At 39.8% G+C, this 27,923-nt stretch overlaps 2 protein-coding genes across 5 annotated transcripts in view; one reads left to right on the forward strand and one right to left on the reverse strand.

The window, feature by feature from the left end:
* Window positions 1-4,708: 4,708 nt before the first annotated feature.
* On the reverse strand, window positions 4,709-14,121 carry HARBI1 (harbinger transposase derived 1). Of its 2 annotated transcripts, none has more exons than XM_063093812.1 (3): window positions 14,034-14,121; window positions 12,505-13,320; window positions 4,709-6,981 (listed from the first exon to the last, which is right to left on the reverse strand). In XM_063093812.1, the coding sequence occupies exons 2-3, from the start codon at window positions 13,172-13,174 to the stop codon at window positions 6,602-6,604; spliced, it is 1,050 nt and encodes a 349-aa protein (XP_062949882.1). In that variant the 5' UTR covers window positions 13,175-13,320; window positions 14,034-14,121; the 3' UTR covers window positions 4,709-6,601. The 2 variants fall into 2 exon arrangements, with proteins under 2 accessions (XP_062949882.1, XP_062949883.1); XM_063093813.1 differs by having other exon boundaries at window positions 14,056-14,101.
* A 371-nt stretch (window positions 14,122-14,492) lies between these two features.
* The window catches only part of ATG13 (autophagy related 13), a 40,379-nt gene continuing 26,948 nt past the window's right edge, over window positions 14,493-27,923 (forward strand). For 2 of the 3 annotated variants that reach the window (XM_063093817.1, XM_063093819.1), the window contains exon 1: window positions 14,493-14,812. The gene's annotated coding sequence lies outside the window, so the exon portion shown is untranslated. Of the gene's footprint in view, window positions 14,813-15,153; window positions 15,256-27,923 lie in introns of those variants that run through there. The other variant, XM_063093818.1, reaches the window with a different exon arrangement.

The following is a 27,923-nucleotide window of genomic DNA, read 5'->3' on the forward strand; positions in this document are numbered from 1 at the left end:
AACCTTGTTATTTATGATTAGGTCTCATTGCACATAAGCAAATAAGGAGAGTAAATGGGTTGGCCAGTTAGCTCAGTTGACTAGAGGATGGTAGTGATAACACCAAGGTCGAGGGTTTGATCTCTCTACTGGTGAGCCACCAAGGAAAAAAAAAAAAAAAAAAAGAAGAGTAACTGAAGCAAGATCCAGGTTTCCAGAGATATATAGCCTAGGGTGAGGTGTGGCTATTCAGGATCAGGGACCAGGCTTCTTCTATCTTGTTGCTTTGCCTTCTTCAAAAATAAGTGGCTTTTATTTACCTCAGGGCCAAAATGACTGCCCAATCTCCAGCCATCATGTACACATTCCAACTACCAAAGCTGAAAGAGAAAAGGCATGTCTCCTAACCATAAACACACATCTTGAAAATAGCACAGGACACTTCCACTTATATTTCACTGGCCAGAATTTAATCACAAAACCACACCTACCTGCAAGAGAAACTGGGAATTAGTCTGTATCCTGGGCAACCATGTGCCCCCTAAAAGCCAGGAGCAAATGAATACTAGGTGACAACTGAACAAGCAGTCTGCTACATTCCTAGAAGAAGGTGAGAAGTGGTCAAATGCTCATAGATTTTCCTTTGCTGTCTTCCCAGGGCTGAGTTTTCACGCCTAGAATACATGTGTTAGAGAAGCTTCCTTCCTGGAGAGGTTGGGGGGTCATAGTGTCTAGAGCCATAACCCTCATTTAAATTTGTCCCAAATAACTACATTATTTTAAAACCATGATTGCAATTTAAAAAGCTAAAGAAACTAGGGCCAGCCCGTGGCTCACTCAGGAGAGTGTGGTGCTGATAACAAAACACCAAGACCACGGGTTCGGATCCCATATGGCGATGGCCGGTTAGCTCAATGGGTGAGCATGGTGCCGACAACACCAAGTCAAGGGTTAAGATCCCCCTTACCGGTCATCTTAAAAAAAAAAAATAGTTTCTTTAGATTTTTTTAAACCAAGGCCACGGGTTCGGATCCCATATAGGCATGGCCGGTTAGCTCACTGGGTAAGCATGTTGCTGACAACACCAAGTCAAGGGTTAAGATCCCCTCACCAGTCATCTTTAAAAAAAAAACAAAAAAAAAAAACTACAACTGGTTCAATTTGGCTGCTCAAGGCCCACTCCTTTTCTTCTACTTCCAAATAAGATGACTTACTGCTAGGATGACCTAGGTTGAAGCCTGATTTCTACTACTCAGGGTATGGTAGAGGCATGTTTCTCAGAACCCAGAATCAAGATATGGAACAGATTATTCCCTCCCCACCCTCTTCCTCTCCCCTCCCTCTTTCAACCTTCATTCCAGGCAATTCTCCTAGGTCAACATGCCCCAATCCTCTTTTCCTGCTTCAGTCTTTACAAATTCTTTCCATGTGATTGACAGTGGCAAGGTCTTTTTCTTTTCTTTTCTTTTCTCCTTTTTTTGGGGCTGCTGGCTGGTTATGGGGATCCGAATCCTTGATCTTGGTGTTATCAGCACTACGCTCTCCCAAGTGAGCCACAGACCAGCCCAGTTGTAGATTTTACTGTTGCGATTCTATTCTGCTCTTTTGTAGCATGTTCTTATTGTGTTGTGGGGTAATATACACACTTTGGATTGGAATAGTAAAGGTAGAAGCAGTTCAGTGATGTAGGAGCATCCCAGGGAAGGGGAGAGATCCCAGAATAGCAGGAAACCTACATCAGTAGAATGATGGAAGGCTTTTCCTTCTTTAGAACTATTTATAGGGCCGGTAGGGCCGGCCCGTGGCTCACTCGGGAGAGTGTGGTGCTGAGAACACCAAGGCCCCGGGTTCGGATCCCATATACGGATGGCCGGTTCGCTCACTGGCTGAGCGTGGTGCTCACAACACCAAGTCAAGGGTTAAGATCCCCTTACCGACAATCTTTTAAAAAAAAAAAAAAAAGAACTATTTATATAGGTTTCCTTGGTGGTGCTTTATGGACCATTGGCAAGTTGGGAGGGAAAGCGTATGGAAAAAAACAGGGGGCTGAACCCGTGGCGCACTCGGGAGAGTGCGGCGCTGGGAGCGCAGCGACGCTCCCGTCGCGGGTTCGGATCCTATATAGGAATGGCCGGTGTGCTCAATGGCTGAGTACCGGTCACGAAAAAGACAAAAAAAAAAAAGAAAGAAAGAAAGAAAGAAAGAAAGAAAGAAAGAAAGAAAGAAACAGGTATGGAAAGTGTAATTTGAAGGAAAAAAAAAAAGAACTATTTATATAGGAATAAATAATTATCACTGGAATTTATCAATAGATTGAAATGTATGAACATGTTAAGGCTCTAGAATGGCAAATAAATCAGCTCGTCTATAAAAGACAGCAGTATATGTGAGAATTAGAGAAAGTTAATATCTCAACAGAATAATAGATCCTTAATGTTTTGCTGGGCAAACATGGACGCTCCTTGAAATTTGTTACAGCCCAACAGCCTTTTTGAAATTTTCTATCTCATGATTTCAAAGTCTACTTTTCTTTCTCCTGTTTAGTATCCAGAGATCTCATCTCTCTTATTTGATTATCACAGAGGGGGTCTGGGTTCTGTAGCCATGATAAAAAAAATTTTAAAAGCCTGTGAATTTGATGTGTTAGAGAACTGAGGTGTCCCCAGCCTCTAGCTAGTGTTTTCCCTTCCTTCCTGCATTGCCGTTCTTATCATCAACATCAACAGTTGTAATTGTGAGTCTCATACCCACAATAACTCTGTAAAATCTTGGCAGGATCTAGAGACCAAAACAGGCCCTGAAGGGCCAGCCCGTGGCTCACTCGGGAGAGTGTGGTGCTGATAACACCAAGGCCACGGGTTCGGATCCCATATAGGGATGGCTGGTAAGCTCACTGGGTGAGCATGGTGCTGACAACACCAAGTCAAGGATTAAGATCCCCTTACCACTCATCTTTAAAAAACAAACAAACAACAACAACAACAAAAACAGGCCCTGAAGACAGGTATGTGCACAATGGTAAGACCCTTTGATTTCTTATTTTCTTGTCACCCTCCTAACTTCCCCTCCATTGCCAGGGAAATTGACTGCTAAGCTCAGTCTTTGAGCAGTTTTCAGTTCATTTCAGGTAGGGATAAAATCTTAGTATGCCTATTATCTGTCTAGCCTCTATTTCACCCTTACCCCACCTCTTAATATGCCTTCACTATATGACCCCATTAAAATTATGTCTTCTTTTTTGTCCCTAAATTAGATTAACTTGCTATAGATCCTTTACAGTCCAAGGATCAGGAAAGAAGCTCCATCCTTGTGCAGTTCATTTAAACCAAGAATATGTTTATAGTCCCTTTTTAGTATCATTTGGAATTGGGAAACTAGTGCTAACCCAATATTGTTTTCCCTTGATATATCCTAGAACCTTGCTGTCTTGAAATATCTAAGGTTTAGAAAACTGGTCAGATGGAAGATGAGGATTACATAACACAGGCAAAATCCTTCTCTTTCCCAAAACCATACCAGGAATTGGCTATAAATCCACACTAAGTACCTCAAGGGGAGAAGCCTTTTCGGACACTATAAGCAAACTCTTGGAAATTTAGTACAGAACCTGCTCCCTCTCCTAGACCATTTTGGGGAAAGTGTAACTATGAACTGAAAAAACAGCTGACATGTAAAAATCCAGGTGGAAAGGAGATTAAAGGCATAGATTTGAATAGTTACCCTGTGGAATTATTAGGAAATAAAACGCTCCCAAGAAAAAACACCGCCAGCCAATGTTCAGTCAGTTCAGCACTCAAAGATTATATTTGGTGTGGAAGTAAATAGACTTGAAATTCCTTTTGAAATCTCTCCAAGATTGTCCCTCCCACTTAGGCTTCTTGCCACCACCTAGTGAGTTAAGTTGTGAAACATCCAATTTTCTTAAATGTCATTATATAAGGCTAAAATGTGAGGCACTTTCCATGATCAAACTCTATCTTGCTACTTATGATACGTGGTTAGCAGTAACCCTTTCCTGAGGCAGTATGCATAATAAAACCAAAACTTCAAGGCGAAAATACCCATCTTAGGAGACTAAAAAGGAAAGACCATGAGAGTTAAAACACTGCCTTATGAGGGAGACAAAGCAAGCTTGGGTGACAAGTTAAACTTTACAAAGAAAAAAAAATGGTGCTGGCCAGTGGCTCACTTGGAAGAGTGCAGTGCCAGTAACACCAAAGCCACGGGTTCGGATCCCATAAAGGGTTGGCCAGTTAGCTCAATTGGGGAGCATGGTGCTGTTAACACCAAGTCAAGGGTTTAGATCCCCTTACTGGTCATCTTTTAAAAATTAAAAAAAGAAAAAAAATGGTGCCAACCCATGGCTCAATTGGGAGAGTGTGACACTGATAACACCAGGGCCATGGGTTCAGATCCCTAATAGGGATGGCCAGTTGGCTCACTTGGGAGAGCATGGTGCTGACACCACCAAGTCAAGGGTTAAGATCCCCTTACCGGTCATCTTTTAGAAAGAAAAAGAAAAGAAAAAAAAAAAAAAAAACGTGTAACAAGGCACCTCTATTGCACAATGAATAGAACCAAAATTTCCAGTCAATTCTTATTGTCCCACCCCCACATCAATGACAACCCTGTAAATACTAAGTGCAACCTCCTGCCAAATGAGCTCACTCTTTATAGAGTAGGATAATGAAGGGAAATAGCATTTGGAGTGGAAATAAACAGCAGATAATAATCCATAATTGTTTTTAATCTTGAGGATGAGTCACCCTCAATTTTTTTCCAAATTTCTTCTACCATCAGCTGTTCGTTACTTTACTTTGAAAATCACCAGATTAACACTGCTGAAGGCAGGTAGAAAATGATCCAAGAGGACAATTCAGAGGTATCACATGGTGAGTGGCTGAGAAACTGAGAATAAAACAATCCTCAGGAAGGCCTCTTTTTTGTCCCAGCAAAGTCACCAATGTGTGAACCTAATTTACACTTTCATTATTCCAATCAGATTATTTTTATATCAGTTTAATTTTTTTTTTTTTTTAAAGATGACCAGTAAGGAGATCTTAACCCTTGACTTGGTGTTGTCAGCACCACGCTCTCTGAAGTGAGCTAACTGGCCATCCCTGTATAGGGATCCGAACCCGTGGCCTTGGTGTTATCAGCACCACACTCTCCCAAGTGAGCTACGGGACAGTCCTATATCAGTGTAATTTTAGAATAAGACTTGCTAGGGCATTATTTATTTCCAGGGAAATTCTGTCCATCACTGTTGCATATAAGACATCCAAGGTCTAACTCTGAAATTCATTTCAAACCAATAAATTATATCCTTTTACATTTCCTTTTTAATACTTTGACATGCCTTCTTTATTTCCTAAATCTTCCTTCTGTAAAAGAAATTTCAAAAGAGAATGACCAAATAGACATTCTGGGCTGGCCAGTTAGCTCAGTTGGTTAGAGTGTGATGCCAATAACACCAAGGTCAAGGGATTGATCCCTGTATCAGCCAGCTGCACCCCCCCCCCTCAAAAAAAAGACACTGTAACATCATGATCATAAGAACTGTGATTTAGTTCAATGTAAGCTATCTAAACCTGGATGAATCATCAATCTAACCTATAAATCTAACAGGGTCTTTAGATCCCTGGTAAAGTGTAAGCTTGCTATTTTATCTATATTTGAATTGTCCTCTTTAAGCTGATCAGGTTCTTAAACCCACTTAGTCTCTAACTCTTACTCAGGGTTAGCTATATAAGAGACTGCAGTCCAGATGTTCTCCCTAGCAGTGAGGTCCAAATCACAGGCCAATTACTGCAGATGGGCTAAAGATGGAAATTTCAGATTGTCCTTAACATCCTCATACACAAACCTGTAAATGCAGATTAGAAGCCATCTACTTATGTCAGAAGACCATTCCCCAATTTAAATTCACTCTTCTCGTTTTCCTCTTATTATGCCTATATAGGCATCAAAGTAGAAAACCTAAAATACCACCCAAATAATTCAGAGCAAACAAATACTGTTTTAATTTGATATCTCCAGATAATTGAAACCAAAACAGTATTTGACTATATGTTGTTTTCCCCTCTACTATGACTTTGTAGGCACAATCATAAAAATTTGCAACCAGTGAGCTTTCAAATGAGTGGTGCTGGGCTGGCTGGTTAGCTCAGTTGGTTAGTACTTGGCCTTATGGGCCAGCACGTGGCTCACTTGGGAGAGTGTGGTGCTGATAACACCAAGGCCATGGGTTCAGATTCCATATAGGGATGGCCGGTTAGCTCACTTGGGAGAGCGTGGTGCTGACACCACCAAGTCAAGGGTTAAGATCCCCTTACCGGTCATCTTTAAAAAAAAAAAAAAGATATTCTAACATAGCCCCAACCCTTCTAAAACACACAGATTAAATGTCAATTTATAGGGTTCAGATCTCCATACTGGCCAGTCACCAAAAAAATAAATAAAAAGTTAACTTATGACAAGTGTCTGCACCCTCAGTCATACTAGATAATGGAACCGTGTGAGGGATGGTGAGGGGAAAAGTCTGCCACAACTCTATCTGGAATGTTTCCCTGTTTCTGTCACAACTCCTCCTGTAATGTTTCCCTCCTCCCCACCTTCCACATTAGCTAAAATGAGTAAGCATCAGCTCCTGACGGATACGGTCAGCCTCTAAGTCCAGGGACTCCATGTGCTCATACTCTTCTTCAGGGGGCTGTTCCATGGGTCCTGTCATTGGAGAGGACCAAACATCCATCCCATGCTCCAGGGAGATGTTGTGGAGGACACAACAAGCCAAGATGATGTGGCTGGACTTCTCTGGTGAGTACTGCAGTGCCCCCTTGGATCCATCCAGGCAGCGGAATCGGGAGCAGAGGGTTTGGAAAGTCTTCTCAATCACACTGTGAGTTGCAGAATGGGCCTTATTATAGCGATATTCAGCTGGAGTTTCAGTAATGTGAAGTGGAGTCATGAGCCAGGTGCAGAGAAAGAAGGAACTGTCACCTGTGGGGAAGGTCCAAAGAAATCAAAAATCATTATTAGTGGAATACAAACAAGAAGCAAAATTCAGAAACATGTATGAGGATGGACAAGAAAATACACCAGCTTCTGGAGCCACAGCACCCCAGATGAACCAAGAGTAAAATGCTGTGGTAAAAAGAAAGCATGCCAATGTCACAAGCAGGAAGACAAGAGTCTTGGCTGGGAATATCCTTGTTTAAAGCCAACAGAGAAAAAAAGCTGACAGCTAAAGAATGCCAAATCTGAAAGAATTTAAGAAAGAGGTGAAGGCACTGGAAGAAATACAATTCCTGGATTTTCCAAATTCAGAGATATTGTTCTTTAATAATGGGCTTAATAAAAACTGTGGAATAGCATGCCCATCTTCAGCCCTGTGAGGAAGAGTATGAGTGAAAGATAGCAAGAGTGCAAAAGAGAATTCTGCCAGGAGATCCCAAAACACTTGTGAGGAAAATTTCTTAATTTACCATTAGAATTTCAGGTCTGAGGGCCGGCCTGTGGCTCACTCAGGAGAGTGTGGTACTGATAACACCAAGGCCCCGGGTTCGGATCCCATATACGGATGGCCGGTTCGCTCACTGGCTGAGCGTGGTGCTAACAACACCAAGTCAAGGGTTAAGATCCCGTTACCGGTCATCTTTAAAAATAAAAAAAAATTTTTTTAATTAAAAAAAAAGAATTTCAGGTCTGAAAGCACTACCTAGGGATATCAGAGTATTTCGTAGACAATAATTTATCCTCCCAATGCTGAGAATAATAAAAGTCCCATCTACCATTTGTGGCAGAGATCAGAACTTCTGAGATATTACAATCACTAGAACCATACCTTTGTAACCAAGGAACTGGAAGAATTTCACATTAGCAAGGAGAACATAAGGGTGGCTGGTTAGCTCAGTTGGTTAGTGTGGTGTTATAACATCAAGATCAAGGGTTCAGATTCCCATATTGTCCAACCGCCAAAAAAAAAAAGGACAGCATAAATATGATACAAACAGTAATAGTCAGTGATAAGGAAATGAAATCAGAATTAAAATAACACACACAAGGCATTGCCCTTAAGTGACTTCCTTATCAAATGATCCTGGGAAGTGCTAACAAAAACAAACAAAACTAACAAAACTGTGGTGCAATATCCTAGTACAATGTTTCTATAATGTTTGTCTTGACTCACTACATCTGGCAGACAACATATCTCACACAGAGGCACAATCTCTTAGAAATCCAAGATAGAAGAATAAGCCCTGGAGTACCAACATGCACAATCACTGTGCTCCTGACCCACCATCAATTTCAGTAGATAGTTCTGGACTGTTCAGACAGTGCTAGGCACTGTTTCAAACATATAGGACTCCTTTTTTTTAGGTGCTCACATTTCTAAGAACTGGATTAACTGTAAGTAAATATTTAATAAGGCACATAAAATTTTCAAATTTTATATTTAGCTGACTTTTTTCCTTCTAATTATAACCTATTCTTTTAATTGAACTCATCCATACTAAATACTGAGTTTAAGAAACTCATGTATAAGTAATAATGAAAATATCTGTGACTCATCGAACAGCTATCATGTAGCAGACACGGTGCTAGGTACCTTTTAAAATATTATCTCTTATGATCTAATTCCAACTCTTCCAGGTTAGATGTTGAACTCATTTTTTTTTTTTTTTTTTAAAGATGACCGGTAAGGGGATCTCAACCCCTGACTTGGTGTTGTCAGCACCACGCTCTCCGAAGTGAGCAACCGGCCATCCCTATATAGGGATCCGAACCTGTAGCCTTGGTGTTATCAGCACTGCACTCTCCCGAGTGAGCCACGGGCCGGGCCTTAGATGTTGAACTCATTTTACAAATGAAATATATGTTAGCCATTCTTTATGTCAGGCAAAGGAAGGAGCATGTCACTAAATGCTAATATCAGACTCACAGGCACTAAACCAATGGTGTAATGCTATAAAAGAGTATAAGATAAACATCTACAATGAATGCTGAAACACAGAGATGTTAAATGATACTTGTTTTTGTTTTTGGTGGCTGGCTGGTATAGGGATCCAAACCCTTGACCCTGGTGTTACCAACACCACACTCTAACCAAGTGAGCTAACCAGTCAGCCCCCTTTTTTGTTAGTTTCTCTAAGAAATGGTATGGGCCTTAAATGGAGGAGATACACAAGACAATCTAGTTAATATAAACCTTTTATAAAATGCTCCATCATCATTAACTGGTTATAATCCAAACACCACTGGAAAACACACTCAGGAGAGGATTAGGATCAGAATTGCTAAACAGATTACAATTGCTTATATGATCAGTCATCCAGAAGACATTTTGGCAGATCTTACCCAAAGCTGCTTAACAGGACTAGGCTAAGAGTTGAAGAAATAAGAACTCAGGCTGAATTGTCTGCAAGAGTAGGTACATTTAGAAGAGGAGAATTTAAGTAATACACTCTGAAGGGACAGATGAGAACAAGGACAGGAAAAGATAACACCCTAGGTGAAAAATATGCTTAAAAAAACAAGGGGGGAATTATAGCTAGTTCTAGGTTTGTTAAATCTAGAACTATTCCACAAATCTGATGGTGCTCTTAAAATACACTCAGTCATCTAATCTCTCTTTCTGTGCAAGTTTGTAAGAGTTACTGCTTAATCTTTTTTTTAAATTACATCTTGTCTTTCCTCATAATCCTACCAATGTTCCCCTACCCACCTCATTGTCCACACATCCCCACACATCCACTGTCCGCACAGAGACTAGTGTTTTCCAAAATTGTCTATTCATACAAATCATTCAGGGAACCTGTTAAAATGGATGTCTAGGTCCTTTTCTTGAAGAGTCTCATTCCTGAGTATGAAATGGGGCCCAGTAGTGTATATTTTTCTTTGTTTGGCAGCTGGCCAGTATGGGAAAGTAATGTATATTTTTTAAAAATTCCCCAGATGATTCTTTTGATCTTGAAAATTTGTGAAACACTATACTAGTCAGGGGTCTTCAAACTAGTTTTCCTGTTAGAGCTCATGAAGACTTTCCTAGGGGCATGTGCTAGGACTGATGGTACTAAGGGAATCAATTTCCACATCTTCAACTTCCACAGGTACACTTTCCTAGTTTTCTTAGTGCCAAGCACGTGGCCTGGTACCAAAATTAGCCTTGATAAGCATCTGTTAAATGTTGTAATATCCATCTCTCTCTCTCATCAACTCTTTCTGTACTGAGGGGAATCAGAACTAAGTATATAAAAATTGTCATAGTTTTTACTGATTTTCAACATTTTAAAAGCATTTATTAAAATTTAAAAAAATGTTATTTGACCCAGCTCTTCACTTCTAAGAATTTATCTTAGAGGCACATATTCATAAATATACAAAACAATGAAAAAACTACTTTAAAGCTATAATTCCAACTGATTCTGGGGTCCCAAGGTGTGAAGGAAAAGAAAATCAGTACCTCCTATGACCTTGAAGTCCTTAACAAAAGGAATATTTGCCAAATAGAGTAACTCTTCATATGATCTGGTTTAAAAACTTAAACACAAGTGACTTAAGTGTTTTATGCCTCAGCTTCCTTTTATGTAAAAATGTCAATAATATTAGTTTATAACTCTTAAAAGTTTTTATAAGCATTAAGTAAGATAATCCATGTAAAGTGCTTATGACATTGCCTGACAAATTCTAAGTGCTCAGTAAGTTTTAGCTGATTTTATTGTTAGGGTACGAAAGTGAAGAGATTCATAAGAAATCAGCTTGGAACCCAAGTACTTCCACAGCTGTGGAGGAAGCAGCTTGATGAGACACTTGCAAAATGGACTTTCCTTAACCTCTCAGTGTGAGTTGTATGAAAATGAAATTTGAAAGATCCAAGTAGGCACAAGGTGAGGTTAAGATAAAGGTCCAGTAGAGTAGAGAGAATGTGGTACACCAAAAATGGTATGTAGAAGCAACAATTCGAGAGCCAGCCTGTAGCTCACTTGGGAGAGTGTGGTGCTGATAACAACAAGGCCATGGATTCAGATCCCTATATAGATGTCTGGTTAGCTCACTTGGGAAAGTGTGATGCTGACAACACCAAGTCAAGGGTTAGAATCCCCTTACCAGTCATCTTTTAAGAAAAAAAAAAAAAGCAACAATTTAAGAAAATCAGTAAATTACAAGGTATTACACATGGCACCCCAGCAGCTCTACCCATCAATGTGTCCACTTGGAACAGGGGAGGTTTAATGTGCCAGAAAGCACATTAAAGAGAACTATTTCCTGAGCATCTATTGTATGTTGTGCAGATATGATTAGTGGTCTTGAAAGAGAGGCCTTCCAATCTTTAATGTATCTTTTCATCTCTCACATCAGATGTTATACACACAAGATAACCTCTGTCCTGCTGTTCACATAAGAGTAGCGCTTAAAAAAACAAAAAACTAAGCTGTCAGGCTCGAGTTTTATCACTGTTAACTAAATGCATTCCTCACAGCTGTATAGTCACCTTGGTTCACATTGCTTAATACTGAATGGATTCCTGTCCTACTCATACCAATAAGCCAGCCTCTCCAAAAGGTCTAGGGAAGATGTGTGAAGTGAATTCCTACAATAAAAATGGTGCAATACACTGTCTACTATCATTTTCATTATAGGTATCAAAGTGACAGTTACCAATGACGAAAACACCTTTTCTCTGTATATTTGTATAACATAGTGAACTTTTATATACGAGGACACTTCAGAAAGTTCAAATAATAGGATTAAAAGATAATATGAATCTTTCCATAAACTTTTTGAAGTATCCTCATATATTACCTAATCCTCATAATAAGTATCACTGTTTTTTTGTTTGTTTATTTTCTTAAGGATCCGAACCCGTGGCCTTGGTGTAATCAGCACCCCACTCTCCCGAGTGAGCCACAGGCCAGCCCTAAGTATCACTGTTGTTGGTGTTATTTTCACCATTTTACAGATAATAAAATTAAGGCTCAATTGTACAGATGTACTTTATTTAACCAATTCTGTACTGATAAGTATTTTGGCTGTATTTAAGGAGATTGTTTTCATAGGGTTGTTTTTGTTGATGCTGCTATTTTGTTTGCAATGCAAATTTTTGTATGCAATTTTTTTTTTTTTTTTGTCTTTTTCGTGACCGGCACTCAGCCAGTGAGTGCACCGGCCATTCCTATACAGGATCCGAACCCGCAGCGAGAGCGTCGCTGCGCTCCCAGCGCCGCACTCTCCTGAGTGCGCCACCGGCTCGGCCCTGCAATTTTGTTTTGTATATTTATGAATATGTACCTCTAAGATTAATTCTTAGAAGTGGAAGAGCTGGGTCAAATAACATGTTTTTAAATTTTAATAAATGCTTTTAAAATGTTGATTTAAAAAAATTAAGCCTCAAAGAGCCTTCACCTGAGGGCTCATAAAAAAGTGACAGAGCTGAGACTCTCATCTACAAACTCCCATGTTCATTCTATCCTGCTACATAATTTTCCTATGACTACAAAATAAGATTTACACCTGCAAACTTACCAAGAAGCCAGCTATCTTTGTGCATTCCAGCTTCAAATTGACGGCTGAGAGAAGACTGCTGCAGCACAGCATAGTCCTGTAGGCTGCCTGGCCAGTTTGTCTCCACAGTCATTAGTGCCCCTCTGATGTCACACACCATTAGGCAGTTTAAAGAATGCAGACCTTTTCGGTTTACATAGGACAGGTCTTCAGCATTTGGTGCCTTGATTGCCACATGGATACAGTCAACCACCCCTATCACCCCTGGCATGGCTGCCAACCCATAGAATTCATCCTTCAGAGCCTGTATGGAGGCTTCATCAGCTGGAAAACGAATGAACTGTGAGGCTCTTTCCACAAGTGCTTCGGTGACATTGGCAACACAACGACTCATAGAGGCCTGACTGATTCCAATAGCATCTCCCATCCGAGTCTGGAAGGAACCTGAGGTATAAAAGCCCAATGCTGCAAGGATCTGTGTTTCTGGGCTAATAGCCCTAGATCGCTGAGTAGGTCTGGAAAGACTTGCTCCCAAGAGCTCCACCAAGTAATAAATGAATTGCCGAGGAAAACCATACATGGACATCAAGTATTCATCAGTCACATCATCCAGCTTAAAACGGTCCAACGTCCGATGACCTCTGCCATACAGCAAGAGGTCACAATCAAGCACTGTTATTGGTATGGCCATAGTAAATGTGAATGTTGTCTCTCCTTCTCTCTACTTTTTCTGAACTCTTCCCAATGAAGACGTTGGTGAAAGAAGGTATTTAAGGAAGTGTCAGAATTCAACAGCTAACCATCAGTTAAATGGCTCTGGCATTTACCATCTTCTTTCTGTAAAGGTTAAAAGAAAAAACATTAGAAACCTACCAAAGACTTCAAAGTTACTCAAAGGCTACAACAGCTTTTCTGCACATTTCCATTTTGTTCAGGTATAAGGTGCTGCACCTGTCATTATGGGTTTTTCTCCAGTAATTCATGGCTGCATGACAGGCTTGCTCTGGTTTGAAGAATAATGGGAGTTCAATCTCGGTGGCTCACTTAATGTCTGGCATTTTAACTGAGAACAGCAAAAGATTAATAGAAGTTATGGGCATAATCACTCACAACGTAAAAGAGGTCTTGTCCTAACTATATATGTGACAAGGCAGCTGACATATGTCACTAATCTTTACTACACTGAGTAAAGATTAGTCACGGTAGGTTTAATTTTCCAAAGCCTTCTGGCTTCACTAAGTACAGGACATAAGTGGGGGTGCTCAAACCAGTCAAACAAGGAAGCGGTAGGAGGGAGTCCAGACCCAGCCTGATGGACGTACATTGTGTGCTACAACGACAGTCTTTCCCCTCACCCCAAGAAATCCAAATCGTGAAGTTGAGGGCTAAGAAGTAGGGAAGACCAGACAGGTCGGAAGGAAGAAGCGAAAGAAGAGGTTGACATAGCCAAGTCTGGCAGACGACTCCGCCACTTTTAAAGGGCGCTTAAAAACGGATATTGAAGTCTCATAGCGCTAGCCACTCGGAGTCAGCCAAGACCGGTCACCCACCTCTCCACGGCAGGCGGCTTACCAGCCGCACTCCACATCCACCAGCCAGCCCGGCCGGAGCCTCCTCCGGAACCGGCGACCGCACGCGAGCCGCCACGGCGCGCAACAGCGGCGCCGCCCCCAGCGCGTCAGCGCCCGCCCCACGCCGCGTCCTCACTGTCGCTTCCGCTGCGTCCTGCGGTTCGCCGCCGCACATTCCACACAGGGCCCAAACGGTCTCGCTCTTTCAAAAACCTCGCTCTTTTCGCCTTTATTTTCCCCTGAGGCGCCTGGAAAAATTGGGGAAGAAGACTTGTATGATAAGGAAATCCACTTTCGTGGAGATTCCGAGGATTCAAAAGACCGCATAGGCCGTCCATGGTGTAGCGAAAGTGCGGCTGAGGTTAGACAGCGGGATTTCCCCATACGCCCCTTCCTCCTGCCCGCCGCCACCACCCCCGCCGCCTTCGTTGGAGCGGATGAAAACAAACATTAACGATGGCGGCGCCGGGCGAATACCGGCTGCTGGGCTTAAGGCAGGAGTGATTGCTTGACCCGTAAGGGGAGCCCCGAGGAGCGCCAGTCAACGTGAGTGCGACAGCTCGCGCAGTCCTGGAAGCGAAACGCCCGGAGCCTGCGTGCCAGGAGCCTCCCGAGGCGTGAGATATCTGTCTGTGACCTGTGCTGTCACTGCAGCCTGGGAGCGCCGAACCCTCAGCCAGCAGGCGCGGCAGGTCGGCCCCGGACCGCGGCCTCCGGAATGAGAGCCCCGAGCTACTCTCTGTGCCGCAGCTTCACCGGTACTAACTTTTGGGGAGAAGGAGGGAGGATGCCCCCAGATTTCTTAGCACCCCCGGGTGGGAAGCTATGGATCTGTGGACGGTCTGGTATCTCTTTTTGGAAGTCGAAGCCGAGTAGCCGCGGTGTAGGCCCCATCGGCCCTTGATTGTTCCCATTATTCACAGATATCCCCAGAGCTTTCCTCTCTACTTTCTCAGCCCTTTGGGTTTGGTAGTAAGGCTTTTTTGAAGGTAGTTTGTGGGGCCATAGCTCCGGGGTTGGATGAGTGAGGTAGGTTTTCATTCAATTAAGGTTTGTTGAGTACCAAATACGTACTCCGCGTGTAGGTGAGGGTGACCGTTGACTACTGAAAAAAGGGACCCAAGGTTCACGGCTATCTTCTTAGTAGCAGTGGAACGACCTGTGGAAACCTGTGATCCATTCTCATTAAATAAATTTCTGGGTAAGTGCCTAAGCCACCTTTTTGAGCTCATCGTTAACTCATCCCAGTTGGTCAGTTCCCAGTTAGCCTGGTCAATTCAGCACAGCAAAAAGAGGGAGAGAGAGTTAAAGGGAAAAAGTACTTACTTTCTCACTATACTTAGTTTAAAACTCATCTCCTAAGGTGGTAGAATTTGTTGGCCCCCTTCAGTGAGAAATGTGCAATAATGAAAAACAACAGACCCTTCCCTTACACTAAACTAACTTCCAGGTTTTTGTGTGTTTTATGAATGTTAGTCCTTTTCATGTGTGGGTATTGTGACTCCAACTAGATTAAACGGGTTTTTTTGTTTTTGTTTTTTTTTGTTGTTGTTGTTGTTTGCTTGTTTTCAATTCTTCATTTTTCAGCTCAGGAGAAGTCTTATAAATGCTTGTGGAATGTAATCCTGACTCCTAACAATACTTTTAATACATAATGGATGATAAATAAGTGCTGAAGCAATGTATCACATATACTAACGTAGTAAAATGCATGTAGTGAATTCATGCAGTATTTTCAAATTGTACTCCTTTGGGTATAAAGTTAAGGCTATTGCAATTCTTGAGATTTAAATTTTATAAAAATTGCCAACCACTGCGTTTTCCACTACTGTACTTACACCTGACAGATCATATTGTGTATTTTTTTCCTGAAGAGTAGTTATTAAAATTGAAGCAAACACTGCAATCTTTAGCTACTGTACACTCCAAACTGTATTGTTTAAGAGCTAAGAATCAGCCGAGTACATTCGAGTCTGATCATTTAAGCATACTGAAATTGTACTGTGTGGAGGTGGGGGCAGGAAATCTCATTTATATTTTTTATTGTCCTTTCCTCCCCCACCCACCGCCAGCATTAGCATGTGACCTCCATGACTCAGTTCAGTGTGTCCATAATCTAAACGCAAAAAAACCTAAGACATGAACTTTTGAGCTTCCAAAGACCCAAGACCTACTACATAAGTGATTTTTCAGGAGTAATTTTTTTTTTTTTTTTTTTTTTTTTTTTTTGTCTTTTTCGTGACCGGTACTCAGCCAGTGAACGCACCGGCCATTCCTATATAGGATCCGAACCCGCGGCGGGAGCGTCGCTGCGCTCCCAGCGGTCGGCCCATCAGGAGTAATTTGGATTATTCAGAAAATGCACCCAATTTAGAATTTATTACGCCCACTTGATAAGATGCATTCCTTATATATTGTCATTATATTATGATCAAGTGGGAGTGGAAGGTATTTTTTTCATAATCTTTATCTGGAAAGAAGTTATTTAATCTTAATAATACCTAGAAATTCCTAAAACTACAATTTTAAAAATATTTCTCTTCCCTTTTAAACATTCCTTACTTTCTTATAAAAGACGGATAATTACATTCATAACATTGTGGCTGGAATGCTGCTTGGTTTGCAGAGAATGGAGAATACACCCAAAAACATTTCTCACTCTTCAGCCTTTTTTTTTTTTTTTTAATGGAAGACAAGTATAGAGACTTGCGACTTGCTGACTAAGAAATCCTAATATTTGAGTTACTGTGATGCTTAATACTTTTTTGGGTTGTATGTTGCCTTGAGAGTCTTAAAACATGTACACTTTAGTAAAGGAATTTATTCTTGAATGAAATTTACCTAAACTTTGTGTATGGATGATTTGAAAGTTATTTCCAATGTTAGGTGTTAAGATAAATTTCCATAAGCCACCATTTTTTTTTTTTTTTTGTCTTTTTGTGACCGGCTGTACCGCGCTCAGCCAGTGAGCGCACCGGCCATCTTTATATAGGATCTGAACCCGCGGTGGGAGCACTGCTGCGCTCCCAGTGCCGCACTCTCCCAAGTGTGCCACGGGGTCGGCCCAAGCCACCATTTTTAATGCATGGATTTAATGGAAGAAAGTGCATAGAGTTGCTGGTTCTTGCTTCCTCTTTGTCAAATTGTGGAGATCAATAAAAACTGGAAGTAGTCTGTAATAGTATACAGGTACTGTATCCAGGAAGAATGTTAAGGAGGCTGTATGGTCCTCTGCCTAGGGGGAATCAAGAAACTTTTCTTAAAGTTTGGGTTTTAAATCTTTAAAAGGATTTTAAATCCTTAAAGGGATTTAAAATTATTTTTAAATAGTTAGCTCCTTTATTTATTTATTTGTTTTGGAAGCTGGCTGGTAGAGGGTGTCTGAACCCTTGACCTTAGTGTTATCAGCACCACGGCTCTCCCAAGTGAGCTAACTGGCCAGCCCTAGTTAACTGCTTTTAACTATAGAGTAAATGTGAGAGAGTTTATTAGAGAAATCCCCTGAAGGTTAGTGTAAGTTGCACAGGCAATTTGTCTTGACCTGGTTGTGTCCTCCATATACCCTGTCACAAGAGAAAGGGTGAGAATGTGAATCACCACTATTTATAAAAAGAACTCAATGAACATGCACAGTTGACTGTCAATAGTATTTTCTTAGTAAAAGTTAAGATAAATAACGAATTTATAGGGCTAGGGGCCAGCCCGTGGCTCACTTGAGAGAGTGTAGTACTGATAACAACAAAGCCATGGGTTCGGATCCCTATATAGGGATGGCTGGTTAGCTCACTTATGAGATCATGTTGCTGACAACACCAAGTCAGGGGTTAAGATCCCCTTACTGGTCATCTTTATAAAAAAAAAAAAGAAAAAGAAAGAAAAGAATTTATAGGGCTGACCGGGTAGCTCAGTTGGTTAGAGCATGGTGTTGGGTGTTAATAACAAAAAGGTCAAGGGTTCAGATCCCTGTATTGATCAGCCACCAAAAAATAAATAAAAAATAATTTGTAGAAGTCATAACTTAGCATTGCTGTTTTTGGAAGTACTGCTTCCAGTTTTTTTTGTTGTTGTTGTTTGTTTTTTTTAAATATGACCGGTAAGAGGATCTTAACCCTTGGCTTGGTGTTGTCAGCACCACGCTCAGCCAGTGAGCGAACCGACCATCCCTATATAGGATCCGAACCCACAGCCTTGGTGATATCAGCACCACACTCTCTCCAGTGAGCCACGGCCTGGCCCTGTGCTTCCAGTTTTGATTCACACACATGTGAAAGAAATAGAAAGTTAAAGATCATTTTACTGATTTTTGTGATCTTTACATTCTTTGTAATCTTAAGGATCTCCCCTCCCCCAATTCTTTTTGTATTGTTCACAGCTATTAAGTCATTTGGAGAGAGATAACCTTAGAAATACTTTTGAGATTTAGATATCATGTTTTAAAAATAAGCTTAAGGATGTTTTTCCCCCTTAATCTATTTCTCTTGGAATTTTCAAGAAATCAGATGTTGGCCTTATTTGTTCTTTGGACTGGTCTTTAAATTGTTCCTAAGCATGGCTTTTATCTTTACTTCCTCCCATTTTCTTTTGGTTTATTTTACTTTCATTCTGGCTTCTTAATTTCAATACCTATTTAAGTATATATTAATTATAAAGGCATTTAAGGCTATATATTTTCCTCTGAATTCTCCTTTTGCTGTATCTCATTGGTTTTGATGTCAAATATTCTCCATTTTGTTAATTTTTAGATAATTCATAATTTTGTTTTTTATTTTGGTCTTTAGTAGTAAAATCTTTTTTCTTTTTCTTTCTTTTTTTTGGGGGGGGGGGGCACCTGGCCAGCACAGGGTTCTGAACCCTTGACCTTGGTGTTATGGCACAAAAGCTTCTTAATTTACACATGATTGACTTTTCGTTGTTTGTTTCTAGTTTATTCGGTAATGGGCAATATTACATTGGAAATTTGTTTTGTGGCCAAGAGCATGGTCAATTTATACAATATTCCTTGGATCCAAGAGAAGAGTGTGAAAAGTAGTTAGAGAACTAAAAGCTTTATTGAGAATCTCATATGTGGCAAGTACTCTTGTACGCACTTTTCATGAGCTATCTCATTTAATCCTCATTTAATCTCATTTAATCCTATGAGGTAGGTATTACTTATTGTCATTTTATAGGAATGGAATCCAAGCTACAGAAACATTGAGTGACTTGCCCCAAATCAGACAGTGATAAAGCCTATATACCACTACATATACATTAGACTTGATTTTATTATGCAGAACCTCTATATTTTTGTTCATATCTACCTGTGCTTTCAAAGAGGTATGTTGAATTTTCTGCTTTAGTTTTGGTTTTATCAAGCTCTCCTAGTAAAAGATTTATGGCAATTATATTTCTAGAGTTTTTAGTGTCCTTTTTTTTTTTTTTAAAGATGACCAGTAAGGGGATCCTTAACCCTTGACTTGGTGTTATCAGCACCGTACTCTCCCAAGAGAGCCATGGGCTGGCTCTTTTAGTGTCCCTTTTAATCTAAAATTCTGATATAAATATTGCCACTTCTGGCAGTTGGCTGGTCTGGGGATCTGAACCCTTGACCTTGGTGTCATCAGCACTGTGCTCTAAGCAAGTGAGCTAACCCACCAGCCAGATCTTTATAAATTTAATAATAGCTCTGATGCCTAGAAAGTGGCAAAATTACAGTTTTCTTCTGTTTGTATTTGATCTTGTACTTATCTATTTTTTCTTATATGTTCCTGATTTGCCATATTGAATTTTTTTCTTTTTTGTTTTTTCTTTTCTTCTTTTTCCTTTACTTTTTTTTTTTTTTTTTTTTTGGTGGCTGTCCAGCAAAGGGATCCAAACTCTTGACCTTTGTGTTACCAGCACCATGCTCTACCCAAGTGAGCTAACCAGCCAGTCTGCCATATTTGAATTTGCCTTAAACCCAAAACATTTTTTGTTAAAAATCACAAAACACAGAAATTATTTTTTCATAATTTATGTTAACCTCTTTACAGTTTTAAGGGCTAGTGATAATATTTGGAGACATTTTTACATAATCTCGCCAAATTATTTAGTTGTTTATTTGAAAATATTTGCTCTTTCCTTACTTTTTTGACTGTGTACCTTAATCTAGTCTTATCACCAATTCCCATTTGGATTACTGCAATAGCTTCCTGGCTGGTCTCTCTGCTTCTAGTACCTGTACTTTATCTCTCGCTCTCTATGTTCAGATTAATGTTCCTAAATTTTTACCTACAAAAGAGTCTAGGCTTGTCCAATGGTAGTGGGTTATCAGAACTTATTAACATTAGTGTCACTAAAGTTGGTATACAACCACCCACTGCTAAATTTGACTGGCTTTAAAAAAAAAAACTGCATAGGGCCGACCCCGTGGCGCACTCGGGAGAGTGCGGCGCTGGGAGCGCGGCAGTGCTCCCACCGCAGGTTCGGATCCTATATAAGGATGGCCGGTGCGCTCACTGGCTAAGCGCGGTGCGGCCGGTCACAAAAAGACAAAAAAAAAAAACCTGCATAGATTCACTACTATTAAGAGTCTCTTTTGCTCACTTTTATACCTCCATAGTAAGTTGTCTAGACTATACTTCTCCATATTTTTAAACTCCTTTACATGAACATTCTCAAATGTATATTTCCTTTTTTTTTTTTTTTTTTAAGATGACAGGTAAGGGGATCTTAACCTTTGACTTGATGTTGTCAGCACCATGCTCACCCAGTGAACTAACCGGCCATCCCTATATCGGATCCGAACCCATGGCCTTGATGTTATCAGCACCACACTCTCCCTAGTGAGCCACAGGCCGGCCCCTTTATTTCCAAATTTTGCTTTTCTCCTATCCTTTCTCTTCTCCGTTAAGGATTCCAGTTATACGTATGTTACACCTTATGTCTTCTATGTCTCATGTAACTTCATGACCCATTTTGTACCTGTTGTCATGATATGACTTAATACCTTAGGTAGTGCCACTTTCTTTCTCAAAAGTTTCCCAAAAGTGTATGGTCTCTCCATGTCTCTTGTTTTCTTTTCTTTGTTTTCCATCCTTTTGTCTTTCTGTGCTTCATTCTGGATATTTTCATCTGGCTTATATTCCCTTTCACTATTTTTCCCTTATGCTTGTCTAATTTGCTGTTAAGATCAGCTATCGAGAAATTAAAGAAATTTTGTTTATTTTGTTTAAGTTCTAGAGTTTCAATTTAGCTCTTTTTATAGTTTCTTGTTCCCAGTCAAAATTCTCAATTGTGTGCTTTATTTAATTGAATATTTTGAGCATAGTTGTTTTGAAGTCTTTGTCTAATGACTCTGTTAACATGTTTCTAAAAATTTTTTTTAAATAACATGTTTCTAATGTTTGTTGTATCCCTTGAATTTTGGTCATTTGGGTTTGTCTCCATGAATGTTTGGTTTATATTAAATATGTGCCTGATATTGTATATGAAAAATTATAGAGAGAATTTGTGGGCTAGGATGACATTGTTTTCTTCCATGGAGAAATTATGTTTGTTTTGTTTTCTTTTCTTTTTTTGATGTCTGGCCTGTACAGGGATCTGAACCCTTTACCTTGGTATTATAACACTGTCCTCTAAGGAACTGAGCTGACCTGGATTTCTTTTTGGTGTGATTAAAGTGTTTTAAAATTAGATAGTGGTGATGGTTGTACATCTTTGCAAATATACTGTAACCACTATAACCACTGTGTTTGTTTAAAATGGTGACTTTTGTGGTATGTGAATTATATCTTAATCTTTAAGAAAAAGGGTGTGAAATGATTTTCTTAAAACTTAAAAATAGTGTGAAATGATTTTTTAAAACCTACTTTCTCATCATCCTCCAGTTCAAAAGCTAGGTCTGTGTCTCCTCCTTCCATGTTACTGTCCATTATCACTATTCCTTACTTTGTAGCTTTCCAAAACCTTTTTTTTGCTACCTTAAACTCAGATCTTTACAAGCCTGATTCTTTCATGCTGATGCTGTCTTCTGAAGATTTGATTTACCTTAAGTTCTCTCTCTTTTACAACTTTAACAAGCTCACCAATAAGCAGGTTTCCTCGTAGCTGGCGCACTCTCCTATCTCAGATTTGCCATATCTTTTATATTGTCTTATTATTTTGAATTCTTCATGTTTTCTTTCCACATGAAGTCTGTAGTTTTTGAATTATGAATTCATCTAGCTAAACTGGTGGGGTAAGGGGTATGGGTGTGGGCTGGCAGCAGGCTGTTGGTGATCTGAGGGTGTGAAAGCTTCTCCCAAGGCTCTTCAGCTTTGCTTCTGCCTGTGTCTAGGGGTTTCAATTGGCTGGATCAGTTTTTAGGTTAATTTCTCGGCTTTTCATTTCCTTACCATGCATGTAAGTAGTGTAATTTTGTGTCTTATATATATATATACTTCACTGACTTATGATTTTGATGTTTTATTTTTTGTTTATTTTTTTTTCAAAAGATGACCGGTAAGGGGATTTCAACCCTTGGCTTGGTGTTGTCAGCACCACGCTCAGCCAGTGAGCCAACCGGCCATCCCTATATAGGATCCAAACCTATGGCCTTGGTGTTATCAGCACTGCACTCTCCTGAGTGAGCCATGGGCCGGACCCTGATTTTGATGTTTTAAAAGCAACTTCTCCACCTCCTAACTTTGCCATGATAGATGGCAAACCTCTTTGTTGCTTCTCCAGGATTCTTCTAGCTTCTCTGATAAAGAAGCTCTTGGCTCTGGGGCTTTAAGCAGGGTAGTGGGTTTTTACCTCTCTATGAGATTGAGATCATATCCCCCAACCCCACCGTTTTCTCATTTGTTTGTTAGAAGAACCTAACCCTTGTCCCCCATAGGCCTTAGCTCCCTCAAATCAGTTTTTCCTTACATCCGTGGCTTTGACTTAACTCTTTTCTGCAAGCTGGGATTTCTTAGTCTTTCTGGTTCAGCTGTGTATCAAAATATTTTTATAGTCATATTTTATCTACATTTTTAGATGTTTATAGTGGGAGGGAGGACTGACAACATCAGTTCAGTCCAACCTGTTTTGGGAAGTCCCCTTCAGAGATTTTAAACTCAGGTTTATCATGGCACAGTGCATTGAACTCTTTGCCACCTTCACTCTAACGCAAGAATATCCCATAATGGGGTCTTGGAAGTATAGTTTGAGCAGTTATTCATACTGAAAAATTGTAATTGAAGTAGGTCCATAAGGAGATAGACCTAATTTTAGAAAACTTACGCTGGGTGAAAATTAGTGAAGTTCTCCACCCCGTTATAGACCATTTGATGACAATCGGGTTTTTCTTTATTTGCTATTTTATTTTTATTTTTTGGTGGCCGGCCAGTAAGGCGACCTGAACCCATGACCTTAGTGTTATAACACTGCACCCTAACCAACTAAGCAACCAGCCAGCCCTTACATTTTTTTTTGAAAGATTTCAGATCTGTAGAAAAATTATTAGAACATTACTGTGAATTTTCTTATACCCTTCACCTAGAATCATGCTTTGTTCACTCTTTACCACAATACTTTACTTCTCTCTCTCTCATGCACTGTATAATAATATATATATTTTTTTTTTTTTTTTCTTTTCTGGGTCCTTGGGAGAAGTTACTTGTATCTCCTAAGAACAAGAATGTTGACCAAAGTGTAACTGTATCAAATTTAGGAAATTTAACATTTAACATTGATGTAATAGTTACTTGTTATATAGATAGGTCAGATGTTGCCAATTGTTTCAATGCTGCCATTTATAGCAACTTTTTAAGAAATCCGGGAACCAATCCAGCATCAAGCTTTGCATTTAGTTGTCATCTTTTTATACTCCTTTAATCTTTTTTTTTTTTAATTGAAGCATAATTGTACATATTTTGGGGGTACAGGCTTGACTACCATCACTTGTGTACAACATGTCATGATCAAATCAACATTATTAGCATATTCATTATTAGAAATTGTAATTATTCGTTGTGCCCCTTATTCAAACTCTCCCCAAACCCCATTTTCTTCCCCCCTCCTTTAATCTAAAACAATTCTTCAGCCTTTTTTTTTTCCCTTGTCTTTCATAACAGTGACATTTTTTGAAAAGTACAAGAAGGCTGTTAGTTTGTAATATGTCCTGTCGTTAAATATGAGCTTGTCTGATTGTTTCCTCCTGGTTACATTCATGTTATACAGTTTTAGCAGGAAAGCTGCATAAGCTATACATCATGTCCTTCTCACTACATCACTTCAGAAGGGATGTGATGTCAATTTTTTCAACTGATGGTATGTTATGTTTGGTCACTTTGTTAAGATTGTGTTCACCAGACTTCTCTTTGTAATTAGTAAGTAATCTGTTTTCCCACAAATTGTGTAAATTATCCCATTTGCCAACAAACTCACCTAGCAGATTGAGCATTCATTGGTAGTTTGTTTGATCAGTTATTCCTATGTTTGCAAAATGGTTATTTTCTAGTTCTGTTATTCCTTCTATATTTATTAATTGGCAGTCTACTGTAATGAAGTATTTTCTCTTCTTCCCTCGTTTATCACACAGCTACTTTGGAAAGCAAAATGTTAGGGGGGACAAGTAAAAATCCTTGCTATAGAAAAAATGACTATGGTGAGAAAGGATTATATCTGCTCTTCCACTGTTAACTTGGAAGTAAATGTAAAGTTGTAGTGTAAATTTAATTTCAGTGTTCCCCAAACCTACATATTCTCATGTGATAAAAATGAGTTTAAAAGCACTTTAAGGTAATACAGTATTTAAATTCTTATCAATCTTGAAAATAATGTTTGTGCTGAGCATTTGTCAGCAAGTTGTTTATTTTTTAATTGCAGGCAAAACATCCTGTTATCTCTGTAATTGTTTTGAGGTTACTGCTTATAGAGTTTGTGTGAATAGAAAAAGGCATTATACCAATGTAAAAGCAATATTGTTAATATGACAGGAACTGTTACACAAAACAACTGAATTTGGGATTAATAATATTCATCCTTAAAATAAGTCAAGGATGTATTAATTGGTTAACTGTTAATACTAGATTAGTTTCATATATAAATTTTCATTTCAAAAAACCTATGATTGGCATCATTTAAGTATAGTTGGTGTAAATCCATATTTTTAATATGTCTTGTGCTAATCCATTGTTAAAGGAGTACAATCGTCACCTCCTAACTGATCTCTCCTTTCATTTTTGCCCTTTGACAGTCTGTTCTCTACATAGAACCCAAACAATTCATTTTAAAAATCAACTTTATTAAGGTATAATAGATATATGATAAATTACATTCCTTATAAATGTACAGTTTGATAAGTGCTGGCAAATGTGTAACTCTTGTAATCACCACCACAATCAAAATATGGAAATTTCTATCACTTTCTACCTTATTCCCCTCCCCATTTGTTCCATCCCTTCCTCCTACTCTCAGCACCAGGCAACACTGGTCTGCTTCCTGTCACTAAAGATTACATTTTCCTTTTGTAGAGCACCATATAGATGCAGTCATACTGTATGTATTTTTTTTTTTTTTTCTTTTTTCAAAAAGATGACCGGTAAGGGGATCTTAACCCTTGACTTGGTGTTGTCAGCAGCACACTCTCCCAAGTGAGCTAACCGGCCATCCCTATATAGGGATCCCAACCTGTGGCCTTGGTGTTATCAGCACCACACTCTCCCAAGTGAGCCATGGGCCCGCCCTTATACTGTATGTATTTTTGTGTCTGTCTTCTTTTACTTAGTATTATGTGGGATTCAACTATGTTTTTTTTTTTTTTTCTTTCTTTTTTTAAGATGACCGGTAAGGGGATCTTAACCCTTGACTTGGTGTTGTCAGCACCACTCTCAGCCAGTGAGCTAACCGGTCATCCCTATATTGGATCTGAACTCGCGGCCTTGGTGTTAGCATCGCACTCTCCCGAGTGAGCCACGGGCCGGTCCCTTACTTGTATATTCTAATGGCTCATTCACTCACTTTCTAGATCCTGGCCAGATGTCACCTTTTCAGTTAATCTTTCTCTACAGACATCTTCTCTTATTACTTTCAAACATGTATTTTAATTATTTATTCTTTTTATTGTTTGTTTCCTTACTTTTTAGAATATAAGCTCCATAAGATCAGGAATGTTTGAATATGAGCACAGATTTCTGGCTAAACATGACAGATTGACCATGTGGATCTACTTCTTTTTCATCTAAAACTCTATAAAAATTATAGCAAAGGGATACAAACATGCTAGGACAGAGAGTGGGAGAAGTAGAAAAGGAGAGGTTTCTCCACATTTTTGAAAGAAGGAAGTCTAGAGGAGGAGTTGTAACTGGTTTAGCCATGCAGAAGAAGCAACAGCCTGAGCGCCTACAGAGAGAATAGGGAGTGAAATGATTTGTGCCACAGACCCTGCAATGGCTCAAGAATTGGAGGGGCTAGATAACTGAGGTTCAGATAGTAGTAAAATAGGAGGCCTCCAGGTTCAGGAACTTCAAACATAGTTTATGTGTTTGGTGCGGAGGTGAGTGACCAGTTAGCAAACAGCTAAATGGAGACAGGTAGGTGAAAATCTGTTTACTTGCTTCCTCATGCTGCTTGTTGCTTCCAGAAAGCTGTTAGGCAGTCTCATACTCATCCCCGGCAAGAGACTAGAGGCTTCTCTGGAGGAATTCAGTGATAACCCTGTTGTGAGGCCCACCAGTCTGTCAGCCTCACTCATGCACCCTGAGTCTTTTGGTGCCTCATGCTCAAGTGTGAATGGTACAGCCAAGGATTACCAGTCACTTGAGGAAAGCCTCCAACATGGCTGCCAGTGTTTTTCAAGCAAAGTGAGGAAGGGGACTGACGATGGGGGGAGGGTAGGAGTGGAGTGTCCTATAGTTGAGGATATATAGACTTTGATGACTACAGTCAAGTGTCCTTCAGATTTAGCGTTTCCAGAAAGTTAACGTCCAGTTTTCTGACGAAATGGAGGAAGTGCAGTTCTGGCCCAAGTAGGGTCAGGGACAAGGTGTGGAGCTGGGGGTAGAGGGTCTAATAGCTTCTTCTATGGACTTTCAAAGAGTCCTCCTGTTTTCAACCCCGTCTGCCACTCTACTTTAGGAGATATCTAGCATCTCTAATTCTTTAGCCTTTCTCGGGTTCTTTGCTTCAATGACTTTGCTTTCTTTACGGTATCCCCCCTGGCTGGCTTGGCTATCAGCTCTGCTCTTCTCAGTCAGTTATCCCTTCCTTCTACTTTCCTTCTTCCAGAACTTTGATGCTCTTATCTCTGTGCCTATTCTTCTTGTCCATGTGGGTTTGTGCTTTTTTTTTTCTTTTTTGTCATTTTAATGATGTTCTAGGAGGGAACAGAAGTAAACATAAACATTAAAAACTTTATGCTTAACCAGTCTGTTTACTTTTTATTTTTTAATATTTTATTGATATCTTTCATTTATTATTTCCTCTTCTATTCTCTCACTATCTTTAAAATTTATTTATAGCTTTTATATTTCCATGCTTTTAATTGAGGATTGGGAAGTGTATTAGTCCATTTCTGTTGCTTATAACAAAATACACGGAACTGGGTGATTTATAAAGAAAATGAAACTTATTGCTTATGGTTTCTGAGGCTGGGAAATCCAAAGTCCATCTGGTGGTGGTGACAGTGACCCAGAGGTCTCTCACATGACAAGATGGTGGAAGCAGAGAGAGCAGAGACAGAAAGAGAGAGAGAGAGACAGAGACTCTCCTTTTAAAGCCCTCAGAACCATGCCCCTGACCATCATTTTTAATCCATTCACTACTGCACGGTCCTACAGTCCAATCACCTCTTCAAGGCTCCACCTTTCAGTTACCATAATAGGATTTCTCACCCTCTCAACAGTCATAGTGGGTGCTAAGTTTCTAATACATAAGTCCTGGGGG

Source organism: Cynocephalus volans, chromosome 4, assembly GCF_027409185.1.
Source record: "Cynocephalus volans isolate mCynVol1 chromosome 4, mCynVol1.pri, whole genome shotgun sequence".
Lineage (NCBI taxonomy): Eukaryota > Metazoa > Chordata > Mammalia > Dermoptera > Cynocephalidae > Cynocephalus > Cynocephalus volans.

What these genes read in the sequence shown, in the direction of transcription:
- HARBI1 (XM_063093812.1), bottom strand. Translation starts at nt 13,174, where the DNA reads ATGGCCATACCAATAACAGTGCTTGATTGTGACCTCTTGCTGTATGGC. An exon ending in CAAAGATAGCTGGCTTCTTG is followed by an intron (nt 6,982 to 12,504) that starts GTAAGTTTGCAG and finishes CCTTCCCCACAG; the next exon opens with GTGACAGTTCCTTCTTTCTC.